The sequence below is a fragment of the Myotis myotis genome, unplaced genomic scaffold (genome assembly GCF_014108235.1).
Source record: "Myotis myotis isolate mMyoMyo1 unplaced genomic scaffold, mMyoMyo1.p scaffold_m19_p_1, whole genome shotgun sequence".
In the NCBI taxonomy this organism is placed as follows: Eukaryota; Metazoa; Chordata; class Mammalia; order Chiroptera; family Vespertilionidae; genus Myotis; species Myotis myotis.
Window position 1 is genome coordinate 182,070,647 of NW_023416313.1, and position 20,181 is coordinate 182,090,827.

A 20,181-nucleotide genomic window follows, 5' to 3' on the forward strand; every position below is an offset into this window, starting at 1 on the left:
AAACCTGAAAAAGTATCACCCATTCATGCGTGCTAAACTCAAAATAGCTTCCTTCTAGAGATTCGGATTGCAAAATCCTGGATGAATGGGAGGAAGCTGAACTTTTCTCCGTGGGCAGGGAGTGGGGCGGGGGTGGGGGGAGGGTAGGGGGAGGGATTTGCTGTTGGCCTAAGTGCCTACTTGCTCTGCCTCCTGAGTCACCCAGCCTGCCAAGGGGGCCTTGCACACAGAGAGTGCACTGCCCACGTCTTCTGAGTTGCATGAGGTGTGCCCACTTCCCAGGGGGAGGACTAAGTCCAAACAGCTCTGTGTTGGGGTGTGGCCAGCCCAGCACGCACACATGCACATGTATGCACACACACTCCCACACATGGGGGGGAGGGAAGGACGTGTGTAAGCTCAGCGACTTTCATTAATTCCATTTTGAAGGAACAGCAAAATGATAACATGTTTTTCTCTCATAATTAATATTCATGTTTGGAGTTTCCACATCTGGCCAGGTGCAGACTGACCCCTGGTGCTGACTGACCCTTGTGGACAAGTTTCCCACAGAAAGATCAGTTGCTCACCCTGACCCAAATGGAATGCTGGGCCTGGGACCCCCAACTTCACAGAAGATACAATTCTACAAAGGGATTTTATTTCCTAAGGCAGCCCCAAGCAGATGCATTGCATGGGTACCATGTCCTGCTAAAACCAGCCTGGGTGTGCTTAAAAAAATACCAATGATGGCAAAAATGCATTTAATGAAGGTGTCACACACCACAAAACCACTGAAAGTGGGGCTTGAATTTGAGGGGGAGTGCATAATTGTGTGTGTTTTAGACATTAGGTTAAGGTAACATGGCCTCACTTGGAAAAATCTGAGGGGAGGAGGGGAAAAATGATGAAAGTCTGAGTCCATGCTACCCAGCTAAGCTTCAAGGATAGCTAGAGTGTTCGTTTCTTGGTGCATATATGTTAATTTTTCATTCATTCATTCATTCATTCATTCATTCATTCATTCAAATATGTATTGATGGCTCTGTACCAGGTGCTGTGCTGGGCCCTGGTGACACATCCACTAATTAGGCAGGTAGGCTCCTGCTCTGTTTTATTCAAGTCAGTGGGGACAGAACTGTCATTTCTGACTCCCGGCTTAAACTGCGTGCTCCCCAAGGGCGGGAGGCCAGGCCCTTCTCTTGTGGCCTCTCTTCTACGAAGGGCTCCACACAAGTGTGCCCACAATGGATGCTCGGCAGTGGGCCCACCGGGCTTACAAATGAAAGTGAGATCGTGTGTCCTGATGCTCCAGTGGGCACTTGGACTTCCCTTCCTCCTGCCACCTCCTCTCCGAGCTGCTCTCCCCGCCTCCTGGGTGGCCTTGGCAGGATCAGGCCCTGAGTTGAGCTGTTGATTAAAGCTGACAAGAACTCGAGGTGTTACTCTCCCACAGTCATTGGCAACGAGTGAGGGGATTCCCGAAGACCGAGGAATGCGCCTCCAGGATGGGATTCGGAGGTCAGAGCTAGAAGAGGCACAAAGGCGAACGGGCGTCTGCCGGAAGCGTGACAGCTCCATGGCAGAGTTTGGAGAATCTCAAGGCAGGCAAGGACTCAGTCACCCCCTGACGTGTCTGCCCCGGCAACGCACAGGTGGATGCTTGAGTCATGTACTTACAGTCCCCAAACCAGTCTAAGCCCTTAGTTTTACAGATGAAGAAGCCGAGACTGGAAGTGCAAGTTACACCCAAGACGGGAGCAGGTCCATCGATGGAACCCAGACCCTCCAGGCCCCTGGCACTCGGTTCTCCCGCCGCTTAACCAGGCGTCCAGCACCTCGGGTGCTTTGCAGGGAAGTCACAGTCACCCTCTTCATCTGCGAGGGAGGCCAGCCTGGATGGAGACCTGTGGGCCACCCAGCACCAGGCCCCTAAGGGTCTTTTGGTCCCTGTCTTCTCCTAGCAAGTATTTCAGGACAGTAAAGACAGCGCAACCGATGTGGAATCCACATGAGAAACAGCAGGATTGGGGGCCAGGTTGCGTGGATTTTAGCAGCTGGCTCTCAGACCAATCCTCACGTAAATCCTTCGGTGCGGACACTACAGCTGAGCGAGCACTGGGTCAAGAGCCATCACGCAAGAGAGGATGCCACGTTTTAGTTATGAGACCTCGGGCACAGCACTTGGTCTGTCTGGGTCTGTTTCCTGATGATCAAGTCATTCACTGGGACATATTTATTAAGCACCTCCAATGGACTTGGGCACGTGTGTTGGGGATAGAATGGAGCTCTGGAGAGGAGTTTGGCTGGACACTTAGATGTGGGAGACACTTTATAAAAATTAGTTGAGGCTCAAGGGTGAGTAAGATCACCCAGGGAGAGGATGTGAACAAAAAGAGCCAAGTACCTGGCTCTGGGGAACCATAACACCTGGGGGGAGGAGAGATCTGAAATGTATGAGTTACCTCTAGTACCCGCGACAGTAACGCCCTGTGATTCCTCACCTTAGGCCCAGAGGTCTTCCCGCAGAAACCCTTGGCTTGAAGCTCTCCGGCCCCCTTGAAGGGAGCTATGGATACTAAGTGAGACAATAAGAAAAGATGCTGTCCCCGGTGCCGGCTCACTTTATGCAGCTGGGATGGTGAGGGTAAGCTGCTACAATAGCTTTTCAAGGGACTTTTTGGTAATGGCATCAAAAATAGCAATTCTTCTAGGGGCTTATTCTAAGAAAAAAAACCAGTAATGTACACAAATGCTTATGTACAAAAAATGTTTAAAAACAGCACTTATGGCCCAGCTGGCGTGGCTCCGTGGTAGAGTGTTGATCTATGAAGCAGGCGGTCAGGGTTCAATTCCTGGTCAGGGCACATGCCCGGGTTGTGGGCTCCATCCCCTGTGTGGGGTGTGCAGGAGGCGGCCGATCAATAATTCTCTCTCATCACTGATGTTTCTCTCTCCCTTCCTCTCTGAAACCAATAAAGATACAATTTTTTAAAAGAACACAGCACTTATGATACCAAATAAGAGTGGGGGCAACCGACATGTCCAATCACGGGCAACTGGTTGAGGAAATTCTAATAGATCCGTGCGACAGAATGCTCCGCAGTTTTTCAAAATAAGGTAGTAAATGCATATTTATCGACACAGAAAGATGTTCACAATATATTTAATGAAAAAGCAGTTGGCTGCAGCTGATTATTTCTAGTTACTGGTTGTTCGTCTTCATCGTGGTTCAGAGCAAGGACTGTCCAGCAAGGCCACCCGAGCAAGGCCACTCCTAGAGTCACCTTCCCAAGTCTGTGTCCTCTTCTGGGGGAGGGATGATAATAACACCCACCAAAGGCAGTTGTCAAAATTGAGTTAACCTAATCCATGTAAAGTGCTGAGAGCAGGGCCTAGCACTCCTAAGACTTTAACATGTGCGAGTCATTATTATTTTAAAAAACACCTTTATTGAGATAAAATTCGCATATCATACAATGCACCCATTTAAAAATGAAAAATTCAGTGGTGTTCAGTGTCGTTGGAGTTGTGCAAACATCACCACAGTCCATTTTAGAGCATTTTCATTACCCCAGAAACCAAACCCTTTCCCCTGCCTCTCCCCCAGCCCCTGGAAACCAGAAATCTACTTTCAGTCTCTGTGATTAGCTTATTGTTGGCATTTCCTAGAAATGGGGTCATGCAACATGGGGTCTTTCGTGACTTGCTCTTGCGCTTAGTATTATGTTTTCAAAGGTCGTCCATACCATTTTCATTGCAGATTTGACGTTACTAAAGGCCCAATGCATGAAATTTATGCAAGGGGCTCGGCCCTCACAGCCCCAGCTTCGTCCGGAAGGTCGCCCGGCTGTCTGGTCTAATTAGCATAGTACCCTTTTATTATTATAGATTATTAAAAATGTTTAATGTTTCTACAATGAAGACATGTTACTTTTGTAACAAAAACCACCACCACCAAACTCATCTCTCTGTAAGCTGGTTAGGTCAAAATGCCTGCGAGAGGGACAGCTTTCCCTCGTTTCTCTAACTTCTATTTCATCCCTTCGATGTCAGAGTCAACAGCACGCTGTTCCCAGAGACTGGATTGTATATAAAGTGCAGCGTGTTCTAGACGTGTGTGTGTCAGTCTGAGAGAGGGGAGGCTCCCGCTCTGCTTTCACACGTCCGGTGCCTGACTGCGCAGCTGCACTGACAGGGCCTCAGAGCTCTCTAAGAGCCACTGCCTGGGGCCTCCACCCCAGAATCCACACTCCTCACCCTAGAGAGGCCCCACTCCGCTTTCACCTCACATGGTTTTCTTTCTATCTTTATAATATTTTTTAAATTGAGGTGTCACTTTGATATAGTATACTGTATTCATTTTAAATGTAAAATTAAGCCTGCCAATATATTAAAAACGATGTAAAGGCAGCTAATCTCTCTGCCATAGAACTAGATTTTCATTTTGGCGCACCACTCTTGTGTGGCTGTCCATACGCACGTGTGCTTTTAAACACAAGTGCAATTATAGCAGACCAACAGTTTTCCAACTCCAGTATGATCGTTTAAGTCAGTGGTTGGCAAACTGCGGCTAACAAGCCACATGCGGCTCTTTGGCCCCTTCAGTGTGGCTCTTCCACAAAATACCAACTTCTGCGCATGGGCCACGAAGTTTCAATCGCACTGTACGTGCATGCCCACACGTGGTATTTTGTGGAAGAGCCACACTCAAGGGGCCAAAGAGCCGCATGTGGCTCGTGAGCCGCAGTTTGCCGACCACTGTCCCAGACAATAGGAAAGGGAAAACAATGCCCTTTATGCAAATATCCTATATAATAAAAGCCTAATATGCTACATGTCCAGTCGTCTGGTCAGCTGTTCATCCAATCAAAGCGTAACATGCTAATGATATGCTAAGGCCGCTCAACCGCTCGCTATGACGTACACTGACCACCAGGGGGCAGATGCTCCAACTGGTAGGTTAGCTTGCTGCTGGGGTCCAGCTGATCAGGACTGAGCGAGATGGGCTGGACACACCCTGGAACCGTCCTACAGTCCCTCCCTGGCTGGCCAACCTCCCGTGTTCCTCCCTGGCCCCGATCGTGCACTGGTGGGGTCCCTCAGCCTGGCCTGCACCCTCTCATAATCCAGGACCCCTCAGGGGATGTTGGAGAGCCGGTTTCGGCCTGATCCCATAGGCCAGGCCGAGGGACCCACTGGTGCATGAATTCGTGCAATGGGCCTTTAGTATACATATAAGATACAAAGACAAAAGCCTGGAACCCAGGGAGCAAACTCATACAACATGGACCCATTTTGCTTAAACAAACAGGGCTGGACTAGTGTGTCCTGAACAAGACAGATCTCAGAGGTGCAGGCAGATGGAGACCTCTAACTCAGCACACCTGCATTTCAACAACACCTCTGCATACGGAGAGGGTGGCCAACACACCAGGACATACACAGATGGTAAAACCAAACACACACACACACACACACACACACACACAGCCATAACCAGGCACTAACCTGACCCCCAATTCCCAGACCTGCAATTTCTGAACTCTGGGAAGGAGCTCCTGCAGGAGCACCGAAAATAACCCCGAGATCCCCACTCTGGGCTCCAGCTGCCTGCCCACAGGCCCAGCCTGCCTTCCCCCTGGACCTGGGCCTTGGTCTGCACAGAGCCGTGGAGTCCCTCACCCCAAGTCAGTTCCTGGGCCCAAATCTCCCCAAGTCAGACCCGTTCCTTCTCAGTACCTTCCTTGGACAGCGCCCATACCAGCTCCTCTGTCACAGCCCACTGCTCCCAGGGACTATCATCGACAACGGGAACCCTGCTGGGGCCTCTGGAGACAGAAAGGCCCAGGCTGGGCTGGCAAAAATCCAGTTTGGACAGCAGCCACCGAACTCCCTGCCTCTCTGGTCCCTATTCTAGGTACCGCCTATAAATGGGATATACAGTATCTGTTTTGTCATCGTTGTTTTGTAACTGGCTTATTTCACTGAGCACAGTGTCTTCAGGATTCATCCATGGTGTAGCATGTTGTTGTTGTGAAGCAGCAACAACAATAACCATCGTGGGGTGACTGAGAACTTCAAACACGACCCTGACCCTGATCCCCAGCCCAGCGCCTGCGCCGAGCAGACCCACACATGGCATGAGTCCTCAGGCCCTCAGTTCCGTGAGCTAGTGAGGTGGGGCACGTGCTCCTAGGGGTTGCCCTGAGGCAGGCATTGCCAATAAATCTGACTGGGTTCTCCACATGTGGGATAGCATGGTGCCTGGGTTGGAAGGTGCTGGAAACCAAGGGCTCTGTCTTTTGAGCAAACTAGAGAACAATGAGTGCATTGACTACCGTGTGTTGAACACTTTGGACTATTGCAGCTCTGGAGCGGAGGGCGAAGTTAATCACACCCCTCAGCGTGCAGACTTCATCACAAAGCCAGGAATTCACCATTTCCCCCTTCCCCTCATCCCCATTCCCATTCTCCCGCCCTCAAACACCTACTCTATTGCGTTCAATATGGTGTTTCTATGTATTTTTATTGTGGTAAAATATAACATAAAGCTTACCGTTTTAACCATTTTTAAATGTACACTTTTGTGGCATCAAGCAGATTCATGTTGTTGTACAATTATCACCACCATCCATCTCCAGAACGTATTCATCTTCCCATCAGAAACTCCGTACCCACTAAACACCAACTCCCCATTCCTCCCTCCCCAGCCCCTGGCAGCCACCATTCCACTTTCTGTCTCTATGAATTTGAGGATTCTAGGTGCCTCCTATGAACGGCACACACAGTATTTGTTTTGTTGTTGTTGTTTTGTAACTGGCATATTTCACTTAGCACAATGTCTCCAAGATCCACCCATGGTGTAGCATATGACAGGACTTCCTTCTTTCTCAGGCTGAATAAAATCCCATTGGCTGTATGTACCGAATTTTGTTGATCCATTCATCCATCAGTAGACACGTGGGTTGCTTCTACCTTTTGGCTATCATGAATAATGCTGCGATGAACATAGATGTGCAGACCTGTGTTTGAGCCCTTGCTTTTGCTTCTCTTGGGTATAGATCCAGAAGCAGAATTGCTGATAATTCGATGTTTAATTTTCTGATGAACCACCATACCATTTTCCACAGTGGCTGCATCATTTTACAGTCCCACCAGCAAACAATGCACAAAGGTTCTAATTTCTCCACATACTCACCAACACTTTTTCTTTCTTTCATTCCTTTGTTCTTTCTTTTTTCTTTCTTTCTTTCTTTCTTTCTTTCTTTCTTTCTTTCTTTCATCCTCACCCAAGGATATTTTTTCCATCGATTTTTTTTTTTTTAGAGTGAGTGGGAGGGAGGGAGAAAGGGAAGGGGAGAGACAGGTTGCCTCCTGCACACAACCCCATTCAGGGCCAGGGATCAAACCTGCAACTCAGGCACATTTCCTTGACCGGGAAGCAAACCTGAGACCCTACGGTGTGCAGGCTGACGCTCTAACCACTGAGCACACCGGAGCTATTTTCTGTTATTTTGTTGTTTAATCCCCAGATCTCTCTTAGGCTCCTTACTTCCAGAGGGTAAATCGCATCTCCATACTGCAAGTCACCTCCCTTTACCAGATGTCACTTTATGTCTGTGTCATATGAAGACAGAAGAATTTTAATGCCCTTTCTAGATTTACCACCTGTTGATGAAACACCTTGAGCTAAAGGAAAAATAACTGGAATTGAAATCAGGTGTTTCCTTTCTTCCAGTGTTCCACCTGGGAGTCACTCCAAACACATGCAAACCCTTTGGCAAGTCCACTTGCATAGTTCCTTCCTGGTAGGACTAACCCCAGGGAAACGGAGTCGCTGCCTCTGGTCCCAGCCCACCTCTCTTGAACTTTGCACTTACCAGGATGAAAAATTAACAGGGCTAACGTTTTCCTTCCAAGGACAACCCCTGCAAAAGCTGGCCTGCCTGGGCCCCAGGAGACCAAGCACCAGAACAGAGTTCCTACCCCTCTGGAGCCGCCCACCCGCTCATCGCCATGTCAAGGGAGCATGCAGGGTCCTCCTGGCACCCGGAGGGATCCACTCCTCGCCCCCCTCACTGCTTTGGGAGACTGGGCTTATTCCCTCAAGTCTTCCCGTGGAGAAACTGAGGCCAAAGGAGAAAGAACTAGCCCAGAAATGCACGCATTGGACTCACACGTGGGCCCAGCACTGTTTTTCTGCAGGCACAGCTGTCCCTTTCACACGGATGCCAGCATTGGAAGGAAGTTCAGGAAAGCATGGCTAGTCACATAACTGGCTGCTGACTAGTTACTTCCTCCTCTCAGGAAAAGGAGAGGGCAAAAGGAGAGGCCCTTCCGATGGCATGACTGCAGAGGGTTAGGTATATGCCAGGCCCTTCCACGACATTTAATCCCCAGATCTCTCTTAGGCTCCTTCCCTCCACAGTGCAAATCGCATCCCTTGACCAGACATAGCTTCCGCCTGTGAAATGAGGGGCTTGCACTGGAGAACAATTTTAATGCTCTTTCTAGACCCACCACTCTGTACAATAGGAACCTTTCACCGTGTTCTTACAGCTGAGAGAACAGACGCTTAGTAGGGTGAAGGGAGGGAGAGAGCCAGGATTGAAAGTCACGTCAGTCATTGATGGAGCTTGAGGTCCGTTCACTCAGACCACCTCTCAACAGCTGGAACTGCCTGATTCGATTCAGGTGAAAATTAATGTGTTACTGGGAGATGATGACTGCAAGGGCCCCTTTCTCCCAGGCACACACCTCCCATCCCTTTGAACTTCTCTTGGCTGTGAGCTCCTGGATTTTAGGGACCTTCATTTTTCATGTCAGTGGTCCCAGAAACCAGTGTGTGTCTAACTGAACTGCGCTCCCTCATCTGAACCACTCTTCACGGCCTTCCCCTGGGCCCCAAGGCATGGTTCTCTTGCTTCACATTTGACTGTTTGCAAACCTTTTCACATTAGATTCCCACAACCATTTCACAGGTGAGCAAACATTTATTGGAGTGTCACAATAGCACGCCTGTGTAAGGAACTTTTGTTTTGCAAAGAGATCTATCAATGATGTCATCTTTACCTTCCACAACTACCAGCTGGGTACAGTGGCAAGCATGGGGACTGAGGCCTCACAAAGCGCTGGGTTCTGATCCCAGCTCTGCTGCATGGGACCCTGAGTGAGTATCCTAATCTCTGTTACTGGGAGGCACAGCACATCTACCTCCAGGGCCATTGTGAAGATCACATCAGGGGGCAGCACTTGGGCTGCCTGGAGTGAAGAAAGCCATCCATCTGTTGACTGTTTTCCTTCCTTTGCTTTTGTGTTGAGGGCTGGGAAGAAGGGAGTGAAACCCAAGGCTACATTGGCTGCAGATTAGCCACAGGACCAGCCAGGAATGGGAACCAGGTCTGTAAGCCCCAGTTGGGGTTCAGGGCTTCGCCTTTAAGGTCCATGCAGGCAGGGACTTAGAAGGACGGGAGGGGGGAGCCAGGGCTCTGCTGCAGCGGCAGCAGACTGGCCTGCGGGAGGCCATTCACTCTGACAAGGCAGGGACCCCTGCAGTTTCTGGGCTGACTTTGTGGATTCAGCCCAACCTCACAGGGCTTTGTAACTCCCTTGCCTGAAGGTTTGCAGATAACTTCTTTCTCACAATGGGGGTTTCCCGCTGTTAAAAACAAACAAAGGCCTTAGACACCAGGCAACAGGCCTGGTAGGGGCGGGGCAGCAGGAGAAAGGCCCTGGGGGCGGGGGTAACTAACTCCCGAAAGCAGTTGAAGGCTTTGTGGGTAGATGACCCTGAATTCTGCTGGTGGAGAGAAAAGGCCCAGCGTCCCCCAAACCCCAATGTTTCCTGGCTTCCCAAGGCTAACGTTTCAATACATAAGTTACCCCGGTGCTTCCCTTTGCCCCACTGTTTGCGAGGTCACAGCTTTGGAAGCAAAGCTCTCCTATTTATTGGGCGTCGAATTGCGGATCTTTCTGTATCGTCAGATTCCAAACACCCTGTAATGCAATTTCCTCCCAAAGATAAATTCTAAAGCGCCCCCATTCATTCCTTCAAGGACTCAACAGATGTCTTTGAAGCCGGTTTTCTACCGGGCACTCGTTCACCAGGCCCAAAGGACCCCTGCGGCAGCTACTGACTACCCAGGGAGTCTCGGAGGTTCCCAGATGCCCACTTTTGAGAGCCCATTTCTCCCCCTCCCAGCCCCCGCCTTCGCATACAGTCTCGGGGCTTTCAGCCGGTGTGATCTCAGAGAGGAGAGAGAAGAAAAACAGCTCCCGGGCCGCCGGTGCCCGCCGAGGCCCCGGACCGGGATCAGCGCGCGCGCGCGTCCAAGTGCGCGTCCCCACTTCCTGGGCCTCAGCCTTCCGTGCGCTCCCTCTCGGACCCGGGTCCTCCCAGGGGCGCACCGCCAGCCCCTGCAAACCTAACCCTGTCCGGCCCGCAACTCCAACTGAGCTTCCTCTCGCCTCTCCTTTCCCACGACTTCCTCCCGGCGCTCGCGGGACTCCGGTCGGGGCCGCGCGGGGTCCTGCGCGCTCCAGCCCGGGCCGCCGCTGTCCCGGGCGCCCACGTGGGCGTGCTCCGCGCCGGGCGGGGAGGCCGAGCGCCCTCCCGGAGGCTGGGGGCGGGCAGGGCGCCCGCGGGAGGAGGTGGCGGGGCGCGGGGGAGGAGGCGGGGAGCCCCGGCGGCAAGGGGGCGGCGACAGCGCTTGGAAAGGGCGCTGCACACGGATTTGCATGAAACACAGACTGGGAACGGGCGGGAGCGGGAGCGGGAGCGCGGCGCACGGCCCAGACCGGCCCGGGGAGCGAGCGAGCGAGCGGTGAAAGAGCAGGGCAGCGGGGAGGCGAGGCAGCCAAGGCGGGGGAATCTGCGCCTCAAAGCGACCGAGGCGAGCAAAGTTTGGCGGGGGGTTGGACTTTCCTTCCTGGAGGCGGCACCCAAACAGCCAGCCCGTGCGGAAACCCAAACTTTCTTCTGCCACTCCGAGGCTCGCGGCCGCCTCCGCCCCGCGCTCGGGGCCTGCCGGACCCGGCGCCGCTGTCGCCCGCCCGCCCGCCTCCCGGGCCGCCCTTCGCTCCGCCGTGGGAGCCCCGCAGGCTGCAGCGCCGCGGCCCGGCCCGGAGCACGGGCAAGTTCGCCGAGAGTTGAGGCGAAGAAGTTTGGGCGGCCCCGGCCAGCTCCCCGCTGCGCCCCCGGCGTCCCGCCGCGCTCAGCCCCGCCGGGGGCGCCCCTCGGTGCCCGCGCGCCCTCCCCAGCCATGTCGTCCATCCTGCCCTTCACCCCCCCGATCGTGAAGCGCCTGCTGGGCTGGAAGAAGGGCGAGCAGAACGGGCAGGAGGAGAAGTGGTGCGAGAAGGCGGTCAAGAGTTTGGTCAAGAAGCTCAAGAAGACGGGGCAGCTGGACGAGCTGGAGAAGGCCATCACCACGCAGAACGTCAACACCAAGTGCATCACCATCCCCAGGTGGGGGCCCGAGCGACCGGGGGGCGCGCCGGCCCAGCCCCCTGGCGCGGTGGGGCGGCCGGGTGGGGCTGGGTCGGGAGGGATAGTGTGTGTGTGTGTGTGTGTGTGTGTGTGTGTGTGTAGGTGGGAGCGCGGGCGGAAAGGGGACCCCAAACAAAACCTCTCCGGGTTTGCAAAGATTCGAGCCTGGGCCTTCCACGCGGCACTCTCACTTTCAGACCTCACGTTCACTTTTCACCTCCCGGAAAGGGGGTGCTGCTCGAATGGGCCGCCCCCACTCCGGGGAGCTGCGGGCCCCAAGTTGAGGCCCGCTTTGTTCAGCTCGGCGGCCGGAGCCCCTCCCCCGCCGCCGCCCCTCGCCCCCGCGGCCGGCGCCCGTGGAGGTGGCGGTGGTGTTTCTCCCTTTCTTTTCTTCAGCGCGGTCCCCCCACGTCTTTCCTCCTCAACAGGAATGCAGTCCGTACAGCTGGGGCCCGGTGATTGACAGATTCCTTCTCCCTTCTCTTTCTGCCGTCCGGATTAGCATTTTTATCGAGTATTTTTAGACTCGGTTATGCCAGCTCCCGCCCCCCCCCCTCCGCACACGCTCACTTGGGGTGCAGTGCTGCGCTCCGACTTTCAAATGAGAGAAATGGCCCAGAGTAGTGTTCCCCCATCTCCACCTCTCCCCTCCCCGCCCCCCATCGTTTCTTACTCGCCTTTCAGCCTGAGATTTCAGGCTGATGCAGAGCAGAGGGTGCTCAGGGCCAGCAGATAACACACACGCAGAGAGGGCCTCGCAGTGGCCCTTGCATTCCTGCAGAGCCCTCCACCCCGAAGCGCTCTGCCATCTGTCCGGACGCCTTTACAATGCACGTTGCAATAGGCGGTCAGGGGGGAGCTCACAGATGGCTGGTAGAAGGGGTCAGTGACTTCTCTCCCATCCACAGGACTCCTCTTAGCTGAGCTGTGCCTCACTGGAAATGGGGGTGGAGGGGGGAGCACCTTGGCCTCCTGTCTCTCCCTCTCTGCCCCTCTAAAGTCTGACTGTGTACCAAGGGAGTGTGCGCGCAGGCGTTCTTGGGGTCCCAGGCTGCAGAGGAATAAGTAGAGGGTCCCCAGGGCTTGAGCCCCACAGAGATGGTCATCCTTGCTCTTGGGCTAGGAGTGGACTCCATCCTTGGCCACCTGCTTGGAGCAGCTGTAGGAGAGCTGCCAGCCGTGTCAGGCAGGCACAAAGCAACATCTGTCCCGGCAGCCCAGGGCAGGCCTCCTCTGGAAATAAATGCCACATATGGTGGGAGCACTGACTTAAAAAATAATAATTTTTTTTTTTAACTGGGTGGATCCAGTCAATAAAGGGGGAGGGAAGGCAGTGTGCTGTCTGGGAAGGGCGCTCTGGGTGTGTGATCTGGAGCCAGAACTGACTTCAGAGGAGGTGGTGTGCTGTGATGGTCAGCGAGCCCTGGGTTCTGGTCCCAGCTCTGGTTCTTAATTCTTCGTTCTTCCTTTGGTGGGGGTGGGACGGGTGGGAGGATGAATGCGAGTCCCACTGCTCCCGCCAGGGGAGGGGATTATTGGAAACCGGCCTTCTTAGCTGCCCAGGTGCATTGAGGACAAGGGCTTTCTGCCTTGAAACAGAAAACAAAAATGATATCAGTTATAAAACGAGCAGCTGTGCAAAGTGTCTTACAGTTCACCGAGCACTTTCACATGGTTTTACGAAATTAAAAAGAGAAAGTAACTCGTGGAAACCAGATAAGGCGGTTGGGCTTAAGATTTATCTCAGAGTTAATGTTGAGAAAACGTCCGAGGGGAGAGGTGGAAAGGCAGGTTGGAGTAGCCCTGGGACTCTGACCCACTGTGCTCTTTTTTTCTGCCTCCTGCTGCTGTTTACTTTGAAGGTTCTCAATACATTTTTTTGTTGAATGCTCAAATACTGCTAACTGGGGGGCATGGAGGGCAGGGCAGTGTGGATCTTTGTTGGGAGGGTTGCCAGTGTTCAGTCTTGGGCTGGTGACAGCTTGGAGGAGAGGCCTTGCGCTCCCCTGCCTCAGTAGAAGTTTGCCCTCTGGGGGAACACAGCCCTGGCCCCCTCTTTCCTCTTCCAGAGTTCTCTGCGGCCTGAGGTATATGAAGCTTTGGATGTTTCTGAGAGTTCAAGTTAAGTTGCTCCCTGGTCTGTCACCACTTTCTTAGGACTGGGACATCTACCTGCCTGGCAAGGACCTACTAATAAGGCAGAGTTTTTTGTTGTTGATGTTTTGTTTTTTTTTCTCCATCTTTTCGCAGTTAGGGAAACCCAGTTGCTTGGGTGGATCCAGACAAGATGGATTTCCATCCCTGGATTCTGTGCCCACGCCTCTGGGTCACCTTGTCTCCCTTGGCAATAGCTGCTGCCGTTTTGGTCGTGGGCAGACAACTAAAGGCCACGTCTCGGGGAGGTGGTTAGCTGGCCTCACGCTAGTGATACCGATGTGTCTGCTAAGCCTCGTAGATTGTTGTGTTGCTTGTCAAATTGTCTGCTCTCTCCACACTGCCTTTTATAAGTTACCCTCCTGTGTGTGAGAGGTGGGGCGCTGGGCACCCCCAAGTGCTCTGTGAGAGCTGGACCTTAGGGTTTAAGAAGCCCTCAGTCCCAGGAGGTTTTGACAAGCGTGTTTTGGCTAATCTGTAACTATGAGCGGCAACAGTAACATTTGGCAATTATAGCTGTATGTTAGGGCCTTCCAGACCACATGCCTGCTTCTTTGTTACACCAGCTCTAACCTGCCTCTGATCAGAAGAGCTGGAGTGATACAGGCTTATTGATATCAAGAATGTAAGAGAGCCCAGCGCCAAGGAAGTGGTGAGAGCTTGATTGAGGTACACCGATGTGGGCCATCAGGATACGCTGAGGTCTGGCAGGATGGGCAGAATGTAGACAAGTAGTATAACAGCATCTCACTCCTCACCTGCTTGAGTACCCGAGGAAAGCTTCAGGTACCTACCTGGCCAGCTTGTAAGAATGGAGCCATACCATTTGCCTCTGATGGATAGAGGAGGGGTGTGCAGGTTATGTCAGCAATCAGGAAGGAGACAGGCACACTTAGCACGCCTGTTCTGATGCATTCCAATAACTTGTGCCTCCCCCGATAGGATCCATGCCTTGTCACGGGTTTGGGGAGCTGGACCAAGCTTATTGGCTGGGTCTGTTTAGAAGGGAATTTGGGCTTTCTTGTATCAAAGCACCAAGTCCAGAGGAACATGGGGGAACTTTCTGATACACACCGACTCCTGCTTCTTTGTGCTTCTCTTTTAGCACAGCCTCCTCCTGTTACCTACCTGGACTTTCCTAGGCTACTCTCACCCTAGGGAAAGATCCTCGTCGTTAAAACTCCTCTCTCCGACTTCTGGGGACAGACCTATGGCTATGGCTGCTTGTTAACCTTGATTGGGAGAGTGACACACAAGGCTGGGAAGGGAAGGGGCCCACAGGACAAGTAGCTGACTATGGGGCTGGCTCAGAGCCCTGGTTGAACCCAGGATCAACTTGATGCTCCCTTGACATTTGGAGCCCTGGAACTTCTGTTGCATTCAGGAGGTGAATGTTTGGGCCCATGCAGACAGCCCCTTGCTCACAGTTGCTAATTAAATGTTAGAGTTGGAGTTTGTTGATTCATGGTTATCTGTTGGCCCTGTCATGTCTGAGTCAGTATTCCAGGCAATGGGGGAGGATGCAGAGATAAATTTGAGATGGCCCCTGCCTGCGAGGGGCTTACACTTCAGTAAGGGAAACACCTATAGGCGTTATTGGAGTGCCTAGCTGCTATGTCTTTCTTAGTCCCAGCCAAAGAAGAAATAGGTGTGGAGTAGAATTATTTTTGGGGGGGCAGGGGGGGGGACCTATACTGAGTCTTTTAAATACTGTAGAAGTCACTCTGTTAGAAAACAAAATAATGACAGCCATCTCTTTTCTCTGGAAAGAAAGCCCAGAACTCAGTCCTTGGATCTTGCCATTTTAATACCTGGCTGGGACTTAAGAGTCCACTGGATGTCTCAGAGCCTTCATGTCTGCACCTGTAAAGTCAGGATGAGATAAGGCTTGTGAAGCGTTTTGTAAACCAGAGAGTTTGACAGACGTAAGTGCTATCTATGCTTAGCCTCTTGTGGGTGTCATTCATTCATTATGAAATTATTTAATCATTTATTAAATATCTACCATGATGAGCAAGGTCGGGCACCTGTTCTCAAGAAGCTCCTTGTGTAGAGTGGGAGACAGACTTGCCCAAAGGTACAGGGCAAAAGCTGCACCCAAGGGGTGTACAAGGTGCGGAGACATGGGGGGCAGGCCATTCATTCTGTGAGGAGGTGGGGAGGGGGGGCAGGGGTCAGTGTGCGGTGAACACCAAAAGGAGTACGGAAGTTATTCTCTGAAGGAAGTTTCTGGGCTGCGCTATGATCATGAGCACTTTACATGGTGATAGTTGCCTGCAAGAATGAGGCAGCGAATGACATCTTTACCTTCTGCTTTTGCTAAAGGGAGCTCTGCTATGAATATGTTACCATGTGGCTTGCACCAAAGGGCTAGTGACCCCTGAACAGTCTTTTACTCCATCATTAAGCGTTTTCTCTTTGAAGTAAAAAGCAACTTAGTATTGCAAACCTGAAATTCAGGTTTCTGAGATGGGAACAGCGACCTTAGATATATTAGCTCAGAATATAACAGAGAGTGTCAATAAAAAGTGGACAACTTGGAGATGATTGTGGGTGCATAGCATTTCAGAGTTTTGGTGAAACCTGGGCTTTCATTTCTCTGCTTAACACTTGCTAAAAACAAATTATTTAAGCCTGAGTTTCTGTATGGAGGTAAGAACTTTTACTAACTATTTTGAAAGGTCTTTGCAAGGATGTAAGGTTTTAAATGATGATTCTACTAATAGAAAAAAGTCAGTGAATACAGTAGTCACTTAGTTCTGATAAGGAAAGCAAAAAGTAGATGAAATTGAGAGAATTTGGCTCAAACTTATCACATTCAAAAATCCAATTAAAATGAGTTTTTTGAAAAATAAATATTGGTTTTAATAACATAAACTTGTAATTGCTGTATTATTACCATGGAAGTAAAATTAACATGATTTAATGGGCTGAGCGACCATCAATTTTCACTTGTTAATTTTTAGGAGATTTTAATGCCATTTGATACACAATACAGCCATTACTCTGCATGCACTCCTTTAAGAAATAGATAGAACCAAGCAGTGCTTGCTTTGAAAATTGCAATCAGCCCAGCCATTGTGGCTCAGTGGTTGAGCGTTGAACTGTGAACCAGGAGGTCATGGTTCAATTCCCCGTCAGGGCACATGCCTGGGTTTCAGGTTTGATCCCCAGTAGGGGGCCTGCAGGAGGCAGCCGATCAATGATTCTCTCTCATCATTGATGTTTCTATCTCTCTGTGCCTCTCCATTCCTTTCTAATATTAATTTAAAATTTTTAAAAAATTTAAATCAGACATTATTCCCATTACCCACCTTATTCTCCCACCTTTTGTGTCCTCCTCCCCCCAGCTTCCTGTAGTTATGCTCCCTAAGGTGGAATGCTGCTTTCTCAATGAACCAGGCTCATGAATAGTCCTGGTTAACATTTGTCCTTATCTCCTTTGAAATGTTGACCTATTTTTAAAAATCAACCTACCCCCTTCCCCAGATCCACACCTGGTAGTTTTGGTTGTCTGGGGAGAGAAGTGCTCATGAGGGCAGCCTGCTGGGCATGCAGGGGGCTGGGAGGGGGACCCGCCCTCTGCAGACACCATGGTTGGTGCACCCTTGGATGGGACTAGCTCCTCCCCACCGAGGGCCGGGAATCATTTCTTGACCACGGACAGATTCCCGGCCAGAAGCCTTCCATCTCCAAGCACAATGGTTCCTGTGAACAGCTGGAAGCTGCCATTTTTAACCCCACCCTGCAGAAGTTTGGTTTCTAATTTTACTCTAGTCCAAGTTTTAGAACAAAGATTCCAGGAGAGCCTGTCCACTTCATTTCCCCCAGGGCACCCAAACGCAGTGCTAGGCAGCAGAGACAGAATGGAGGAAGGCAGCCACGTCCGTGCCCTCCCGTAGCTTCTAGTCCACTGGCAGCCAACGCGGGTTCTGTGTAGTGGAAATAACGGGGTGTGTGCTCACTGTAGTTAATGTGTGAGTACTGTTTTCTTGATGTCAGAGAGCCAAATCCCCCCCAGCGCTGCCGTTTATTGACTCCTGATGAGGGTAAGAGACTGTGTGTGTGTGTGTGTGTGTGTGTGTGTGTGTGTGTGTAACATTACCCTTTGTTTGGACTTAATTAACAGTTTTAGAAATAACAAATCTATAGTACAAGTCCCACTATCTGCTGTTGATTATCCGGGGCCTCTGAGTAAACAGCAGCCTGCCCAGTGCGCACCGCTGCGGGACGTTTGGACAGAGAGACTCAGTTTAAGAGGAAGACACGGGAGCAGCCTGGTAATGAAGAGGGCCGGCTAATTCTGGACCAGGTTAAGGTTTGTTTAGCAGGCCTTTCCTCTCCACAGATGCTGTCAAAGAAATCCTAGTTATAAAGAAGGCTTGGGGGTCATTTGGAAGGCAGGAGTCGGCAGACCTGGGTAGGTTCTAGACTTAGTTCTCTTTCTCATGATCTGTGTGGCCTGGGCAAGGCACCTCCTATCTCTGGGCCTCGGATGTGCTCAGCTGGAAAATAGGCTGGATCAGTTCCGTCGGAGCCTTTCTAACCCTAAAGCGGCTTCCAAGCAAGCCTCTGAGAGGCTCCCCCGGCACAAATCCAGTTGATCAGCGAACCACAAATCTTTCTTAATGGTTTATGTCCTAAGACCCCACCAGTCTGGTGCCAATCCATTTATATAAATTCAAAACAATAAAGCTGTAACGCAGATGCCAATCCATTTGTATAAATGAAAGTCATAAAACTCTAATTCAGTCTTTAATTTTGGTCATCCCCCCTCCCCCCCCCAGTCCCCCCCCCCACACACACACACACCACCACTCTCCTCCACACCTCTCCCTTACCTTGTGAGTCAGAATCAATGAAATTTAACTACAAAGGAATATAAAAATAGCCGAACCCTAGGATAAAGTTGTGGAGGCTGTGTGTCTTTAGATGCAGTGAGCAATTTTTCTTCTTTGTTGCTATTTTTGGCTATTCTCAGAGCAGGAAGTTTACTTAAACTAATGACCACAAATGCCTAAAAATGTAAGAGGTAGGCATTATAGAGGATACCTGTGGAAAATGTTTGCTCATATGTCAGAGTTTACCCAGAAAGCTTCCTTTTCTTTTTTTTAATTTTCTGGCATCTATATAAGGAACGGCTGCGCTTGATTGCGTAAGCATGTGCCTTTTGTTAGGCCGCGTGGAGGTGACAAGTTTAAACCCCAGCTAGGAAATGAAGAGTGCGTTTCTCCGGAAATAGTCCCTTTTCTGTGTCACATGGCTTTCCCCCACGTACATCGGGCGAGTTTTGCTCCCGCTGCTTTGCTTTGCGGGGGGCGGGGCGGGGCGGGGGGGGGGGGTGGTTGAGAATGAGAGTGCTGTTTAAGAAACATGGGGACAGGGTTTGCCTTTGAGACCTTCAGAGGCCCCGACCTGCTCACCTCTGCCGCTGGGTGTTGCATCACAAACGGCCAGGCCAAGTTGTAGCTCTGAGGTGTCACCCGTTTTCTCTCTTCAACGGGGCTTTTGAAAATAGTAATGCTTTTTGGGTGTGTGTTTTTTAAAGGTCTGTTTTTATGCTGTCACAGCTCAAAAATGCCAAAAGGCATTTTTTCCTTAAAAAATCACCTCTGGGCTAAGCCCAAATGTGGAGTAATGGATCCAGAAAGGACTTTTTGAGTAGTTACAAGTGGCTGAAAGCAGGCACTGAGGATGGAAATTGGGTTTTTCTCTCGGCTTCCTGTCGCCCCCATGCTAAACCTGCCCTTCGCCTCACTGCGCGCAGGCTCACCGGCAGCCTTACTTCTCGCTGTGCCTGGGAGGGCAGAGGAAGTTCGTTCGTTCTGCTGCCCTTTACGTGTTGTGTGTTGCCATTCATCTGTACCCAAACAGATTCTTACAATAACACCTGGAGAGCAGAGGTGGGGGGCCGGGTGGACAGCAAGAGCTCAGTCATGAGGAAAGAGCAGAGGGCTCTGGAATCTGACAGACCTGGGTTTGAGCCTGCTCCGCGGGCTGGCACTTGGGGTTCACTTGCTTCAATTTATTGAGCCCTAGTTTCTTCCTCTGTAAAATATGGGGATGGGAACGCCTACTTCATGTCAATCAACCCAAATGAGATAAGATAGAGATCCAGCACTTAGGAGGTGCTCAGTAAACACTCATTTTCCCTCTCAAGGGGGGAGTTTGACTGATGGTGTCAATCAATTCCAGTAGGGGACCGCCCTCCCTCCTCACCCCCCTAACCCCTTGCTCTCAGAGCTCACCATTTGGAGAACCTTGGTTATGTAGTAACAGGATCTGTCATCAACCCATCACACCAAGAGCGCACAAGCATGCCACTTGCTCGTTCGGGGCTCGGCAGGCTACTGAAAGAGAAACAATTCATATTCTTAGGTGGCTCTGCCCTTCCCTCTCCCCTTCTCTATCGCCAGTTTTAAAATTGTTTGGCTGTCTAAAAATAATAGTATTGAAAACAAACTTTGATGAATCAGTGCTCCTGGGTGGGGGATGGGAAGATCCTGAAGAAGGAACGCTGTGACTCACGCCCTGGTCACCGATAGCCTGCCCCTAAG

The 20,181-nt window shown here is 51.2% G+C and overlaps 1 protein-coding gene across 2 annotated transcripts in view; it reads left to right on the plus strand.

The window, feature by feature from the left end:
• Nucleotides 1–10,722: 10,722 nt before the first annotated feature.
• Nucleotides 10,723–20,181, plus strand: part of SMAD3 (SMAD family member 3) — a 115,709-nt gene continuing 106,250 nt past the window's right edge. Inside the window, exon 1 of one of the 2 annotated variants that reach the window (XM_036305641.1) lies at nt 10,723–11,449. In XM_036305641.1, the coding sequence (XP_036161534.1) occupies nt 11,244–11,449 (206 nt within the window). In that variant the 5' untranslated portion in view covers nt 10,723–11,243. The remainder of the gene's footprint in view (nt 11,450–20,181) is intronic. The other variant, XM_036305635.1, reaches the window with a different exon arrangement.